Source organism: Papio anubis, chromosome 1, assembly GCF_008728515.1.
Source record: "Papio anubis isolate 15944 chromosome 1, Panubis1.0, whole genome shotgun sequence".
NCBI lineage: Eukaryota > Metazoa > Chordata > Mammalia > Primates > Cercopithecidae > Papio > Papio anubis.
In genome coordinates, this window is record NC_044976.1 from 9,904,395 (window position 1) to 9,910,394 (window position 6,000).

Consider the following 6,000-nt stretch of genomic DNA (forward strand, 5'->3'; position numbering starts at 1 on the left):
TTGTCAAAGAACACACTTTGGGAGCCTGAGGCAGGTGGATCACTTGAGGTCAGGAGTTTGAGACCAGCCTGGCCAACATGGTGAAACCTCATCTCTACAAAAAAAATACAAAAATTTGCAGGGTGTGGTGGCATGTGCCTGTAATCCTAGCTACTCAGGAGGCTGAGGCACGAGAATCTTTTGAACCTGGGAGGCAGAGGTTGCAATGAGCTGAGATTGCCCCTGCACTCCAGCCTGGGTGACAGAGTGAGACTCCATCTCAAACACACACACACACAGACACGTACTCACACTTTGGGAGGCCAAGGTGGGCAGATCACCTGAGGTCAGGAGTTCAAGATCAGCCTGGCCAACATGGTGAAACCCCCATCTCTACCAAAAAAATACAAAAATTAGCCTGGCATAGTGGCATGTGCTGGTAGTGCCTCCCAGCTCCTGGGGAGCCTGACGTGGGAGAATCGCTTGAACCCAGGAGGCAGAGGTTGCATGATCCGAGATCACACCACTGTACTCCAACCTAGTCAACAGAGTAAGACCCTGTCTCAGAAAAAACAAAAAACAAAAAACAACTTGTCAAAGAATATGCTTTTCTAAGCATATCCCTTCCCTAGTAGGTTGGTTGTTTTAACCTCTAAGAGTGCACTGAGAGATGGGAGAAAAGAAGCAAATTTGAAATTCAAGTGCTGATAAACGGATCATTAAAAAACCAAGGATCCAGGCACAGTGGCTCACGCCTGTAATCTTGGCACTTTGGGAGGCTGAGACGGGCGGATCACTTGAGGTTAGGAGTTCGAGACCAGCCTGGGCAACATGGTAAAACTCTGTCTCTACAAACAATACAAAAATTAGCCAGGCGTGGTGTCAGGCACCTGTAGTCCCAGCTACTCAGGAGGTTGAGGCAGGAGGATTGCTTAAGCCTGGGAGACAGAAGTCGCAGTGAGCCAAGATCACACCACTGCACTCTAGTCTGGGCAACAGAGCAAGACCCTATCTCAAAAAAAAAAAAAAAAAAGAAGAAGAAGAAGAAGAAAAAGAAAAGAAAGAAACAGAAAACCAGAGAAGCAATAGAAGCAGCAACAGTTAGCAGCAGAGGGAGTTCCGGGCGGTTATGAGGGTTGTAGTCACCACATGACCGTACTGCTGCACGAGGGCATTGGCTGGTCCCAAGATCCGTCTTTCTGACAAACTGCGGCAAATGATTTCAGGGGCAAGTGACCCTGAAGAAGAATTCAGAATATATTAATTTCCTTGTGTATATCATAAAATCACTCCCCAAAGCTGTGCTCTCACAGTACTTCCTATTCTAGTGTTTTACGAGGTACTCCCAAAGCGGGTGGCATCGCACATGACCAGTATCTGCATGTGCTGGGGTTGAGGGGACCTGGCACCTGGACGCACTGCCTCACCGCCTCAGTGCACATCTATGCCACCTAGGTTATGTATTTCATTGTTCAACAGGTATTGGCATTTTATGAATCAGATGGAAACTTTGCAGCAATTTATGATTCTTTTGTTTGTTTGTTTGTTTTTCACTGTAATACAAAAACATATCAGATCTCAGCCGGGTGTGGTGGCTCATGCCTGTAATCCCAGCACACCTGGAGACCAAGGCAGGTGGATCACTTGAGGCCAGGAGTTCAAGACCAGCCTGGCCACCATGGTGAAACCCTGTCTCTACTAAAAAATACAAAAATTTAGCCTGGCGTGGTGGCGTGCACCTGTAATCCCAGCTCCTCAGGAGGTTGAGGCAGGAGAATTGCTTGAACGTGTGAGGCGGGGGTTGCAGTGAGCTGATATTGCAACACTGCACTCCAGCCTGGGTGACAGAGTGAGACCCTGTCTCAAATCATCGTCATCATCATCATATCTCAACATTTCTGTATCTGATGTTCCACCATTTCTTTATATAAAGTGACAGAGGGCCAGGCACAGTGGTTCACGCCTGTGATCCCAGCACATTAGGAGGCCAACCAAGGTGGGAGGACTGCTTGAGCTCAGAAGTTCGAGACCAGCCTGGGCAACATAGTGAGACACCCCCACCTCTACAAAAAAGACAAAAATTAGTCGGGCATGTTGGTGCTCGCCTGTAGTCCCAGCTACTTGGGAGGCTGGGGTGAGAGATTGCTTGAGCCTGAGAGGTCAAGGCTGTGGTGGGCCATGATATCGCACCCCTGCCCTCCAACCTGCGTGACAAAGTGAGACCCTGTCCAAAAAGAAAAAAAAAAAACAAACAGAGGGCTATGGTGACAAGTTTGAAAAAGCAGGTGTGATAGGACTTGCAAGTATGTCTGTGTATCTGTCTAGCCTGTAGCCATTAGCTGGAGGAGGGCTCCTAAGAACTTTTGTGAGTTTCGTCTGTGTGCTGTCCACCAGCTTTCACTGCCAGTGTCATTTTTTGACTTGCTGAGATAATGTGTTTCTAAAATCAAACATTAAAATAAAAGACGATGGCTTTGGCAGAAACCTCGTGCTTCAAAGGATTTCAGGACTTCTTGTGTTAAGTCAGAAACTAAAGAGGTTTGTGGTCCGAGGAGCTGTGGAAAAGAGCCCGCCCAAGAAGTTTGCAAGGTGGGAAAAGTGTCTCACTTTTTTTTTTTTTTTTGACCCTCCACAGGACTGTGGATTGCATAGTTAGTTATCATTCCAATGTTATTACTTCTTACCACTGGGATTCAGTGACAATTTTGAAGAACATAAAGAGGATGTGTTAATTTCTTACCTGTGCCCCTAAAGCAACATGCTAAGCATTTTTTGAAATTATACTCCTCCCTTAACAGTGATCACTATTTATAACTTTGCAGAATACACTATTTCCCAGGCCTGTCTACCTTTTTGTGGGCCCAGGATTTGTTTCATGGAAAGGTCATTTGACCAGGGGGAGGACTTTAATTTGATGCTAGGCAGAGCACATGGAACAGGATAGCAAACTCATCTTTCTGTCGTTCCAGCCACTTTACGAAGAGCTGCTGTCGTGTATGACCAACAGAAAAGTTGCCCATTTTATTTTATTTTATGCATTTTTTTGAGACAGAGTCTTGCTCTGTCACCCAGGCTGGAGTGCAGTGGTGCAATCTCAGCTGACTGCAACCTGCGCCTCCCAGGCTCAAGCGATTCTCCTGCCTCGGCCACCTGGGTAGCTGGGATTACAGGCGCCGGCCACCTAATAATTGTTGTATTTTTAGTAGAGACGGGGCTACTACCCCATCTAATGTTTATATTTTTACTTTTTCTTCTTCTTCTTCTTCTTATTATTATTATCATCATTATTATTATTATTATTAATTATTATTATTATTATTTGAGATCGAGTCTGGCTCTGTCACCCAGTCTGGAGTGCAGTGGCGTGATCTCGGCTCACTGCAAGCTCCACCTCCCGGGTTCACGCCATTCTCCTGCCTCAGCCTCCCGAGTAGCTGGGACTACAGGCGCCCACTACCACGCCCGGCTAATTTTTTGTGTGTGAATTTCTAGTAGAGATGGGGTTTCACCATGTTGGCCAGGATAGTCTCGATCTCCTGACCTTGTGATCTGCCAGCCTCGGCCTCCCATAGTGCTGGGATTACAGGCGTGAGCCACCACGCCAGGCCTAATTTTTGTATTTTTAGTAGAGATGGGGGTTTCATCACATTGGCCAGGCTGGTCTCGAACTCCTGGCCTCAAGTGATCTGCCTGCCTCGGCCTCCCAAAGTGCTGGGAATACAGGTGTGAGCCACTGCGCCTGGCCAATTGCCTATTTTCATCACCAGCTTTCCAAAGTAGCTTTAAAACAGGGCTCGCTTACGTAAATTTAAAGTTACGTTTAAAGAAAAAAGAAAGAGGCCAGGTGCGGTGGCTCACGCCTGTAATCCCAGCACTTTGGGAGGCCGAGACGGGCGGATCACGAGGTCAGGAGATCGAGACCATCCTGGCTAACACGGTGAAACCCCGTCTCTACTAAAAAACACAAAAGACGAGGTGGCGGGCGCCTGTAGTCCCAGCTACTCGGGAGGCTGAGGCAGGAGAATGGCGTGAACCCAGGAAGCAGAGCTTGCAGTGAGCCGAGATCGCGCCACAGCACAATCGACCTTGGGGAAAGAGGGGAGAACAACAAAAAAAAAAAAAAAAAAAGAAAAGAAAAAGAAAGAAAGGGTAGAATTCCCAGAATCAAATTTTCCATAGCCATCCTTTTTGTCCTCTGCAAACTTATTTCTTGGCTTTTTATCATTTAAAGATAGACAAAAGAAATCATGCTGACACACGATTTTCCCACTTTGCTTTCACATATCTGCAGATAGAAATATGTTCACATTTCAAAGCGATCGTGATTGATCGTGGTGTACTTAGTCTTGTTTTAACTCACTTGCAGAAGCTCATAGCCAGGCTCGCAAAAGATGGAGAAGCTGTCTTTCAGGATGTATTTGGCTTGCACAGGTGAAACGTGGCCATTAGGTGGCGCCATCGGATAAGGGCAAGGCTGCGCTGCGCAGAGGAAATCAGGCATATTGGTTTTGATGAGGTCTATAGCAGCCAAGTCCGAATCGAGCCGTCTGAAGTTCTTAGTTTATAAAGGAAATACTTAACATGTAAAGAGAGCTTGCCATTCGTGGGGTAGGGTTCTTAAGATTTAACACCAAAGGCAAGATTAAACTCTCAGGTGCTTTTGCAAATGAAGGTTTCTTGTTTTCCCTGGGACTGAGCCCAAGGTATGTGAGAAAGCCGGGTATGTGGGAAGATGGGGCAGTCCCCATAAATAGAATGTCTGCTCTATGCCAGGAACTTCAGAGCCACGCTCGAAACCGAGACAGAGTGTAACTTTGAGGAAGAGAGCTCGGGGGAGGCTTTGGGACCTACATGTGACCGGAGCTGGGTTTAAATCATAACTCTCCATTTCCCAGTGGTTATGTGTAACCTCTCGGAACCTCAGTTTCTTCATCTGCAAGATGGGGAGCGGGTGATGATGATAATAGTTGCCCCAGGGCTGTTGTGAAGATCAAATACAAAGCACCTAGGCTAGTGCTTGGTGGAGCTGTAATTCACCCTCACAGCCGCCCCTCATGAGCGCCTATCCACAGTGCTCAACCCACCAGGACACTGCATTCCACTCTGGCCCCCAAACCCTGGCCTCCACTCACCCCAAGGCTTCAGTGCTCCCCAGCTGCCCCTTAAAACCCACCGGTCAGTTTCTGAGTCCTCTCCTCCCTCCGGCACCTGCTGGGGCCCAGTGGTCTCTGCCAAGCTGCTGGGGCAGCTGGGTGCACCTGAGTGCCCCTGACCCAGCCTGTGGCCTGGGGCAGCTCTCAGTCCCATGCAGGTCCCAAAGTCTCCCCTTGAGGAATCAATCTCCAGGGATAGCCTTTCTGGACCTGTGGGAGCCCAGGGCTTCTAGCACTGGAGTGTCTGTCATGAGGAAGAGGTGGTGGCAGTTCTGGCAGGGCCTCAGAGGGCAGAGCCAGGGCCAGTAGGGGTGGTCCTGAGAGGTAGTGTGTAGATCCTGGCTGCATACTCCTCAAGTTGTGGCTCTGGTGCAACCCTCCTTTTTCCCCTGCCCCAACTCATACCCACACCTCACCTTCTACAGCTCCACACCCTGAAGAGTGAAGCCTCTGGGGGGCTTTTGCGCATACTATTCTGCCACCTAGAACTCTGTCTAATACCCACTTATCCTTTAAATTCAATCTTGGCATTTCCTATTCCAGGATAGCTTCCTAGCTCCTAGCCCCTGTCTGGTGAGGTCCTCCTTTGGACTCTCACATTGTCCAGTGCTTGGCTCTAGGCTGTGCTTGCCACAGGGTTCTGGTTATGTTTCTGTGACTGTTCCCTCACTGGACTGAGCAGAGGCTGCTGGAACTGTGGCTTCCACGTTACATATCCCTGGTACACATCCATAGGATGGAATGATGGTGGATGGAAGGATGGTGGATGGATGGATGGATGGATGAATAGATTGGTGGATAGAAGGATTGGTAGGCAGAAGGATGGGTGGATGGATAGATGGCTGGCTGGATAGAAAGATAAGTCAGG

General features: G+C 48.3%; 1 protein-coding gene across 1 annotated transcript in view; it reads right to left on the reverse strand.

The window, feature by feature from the left end:
• MASP2 (mannan binding lectin serine peptidase 2) overlaps positions 1 to 6,000 on the reverse strand; it is a 19,547-nt gene that overhangs the window by 8,686 nt on the left and 4,861 nt on the right. Inside the window, exons 7-8 of the mRNA XM_031664353.1 lie at positions 4,340 to 4,458; positions 1,139 to 1,217 (exon numbers count right to left, since the gene is read on the reverse strand). Of these exons, the coding sequence (XP_031520213.1) occupies positions 1,139 to 1,217; positions 4,340 to 4,458 (198 nt within the window). The remainder of the gene's footprint in view (positions 1 to 1,138; positions 1,218 to 4,339; positions 4,459 to 6,000) is intronic.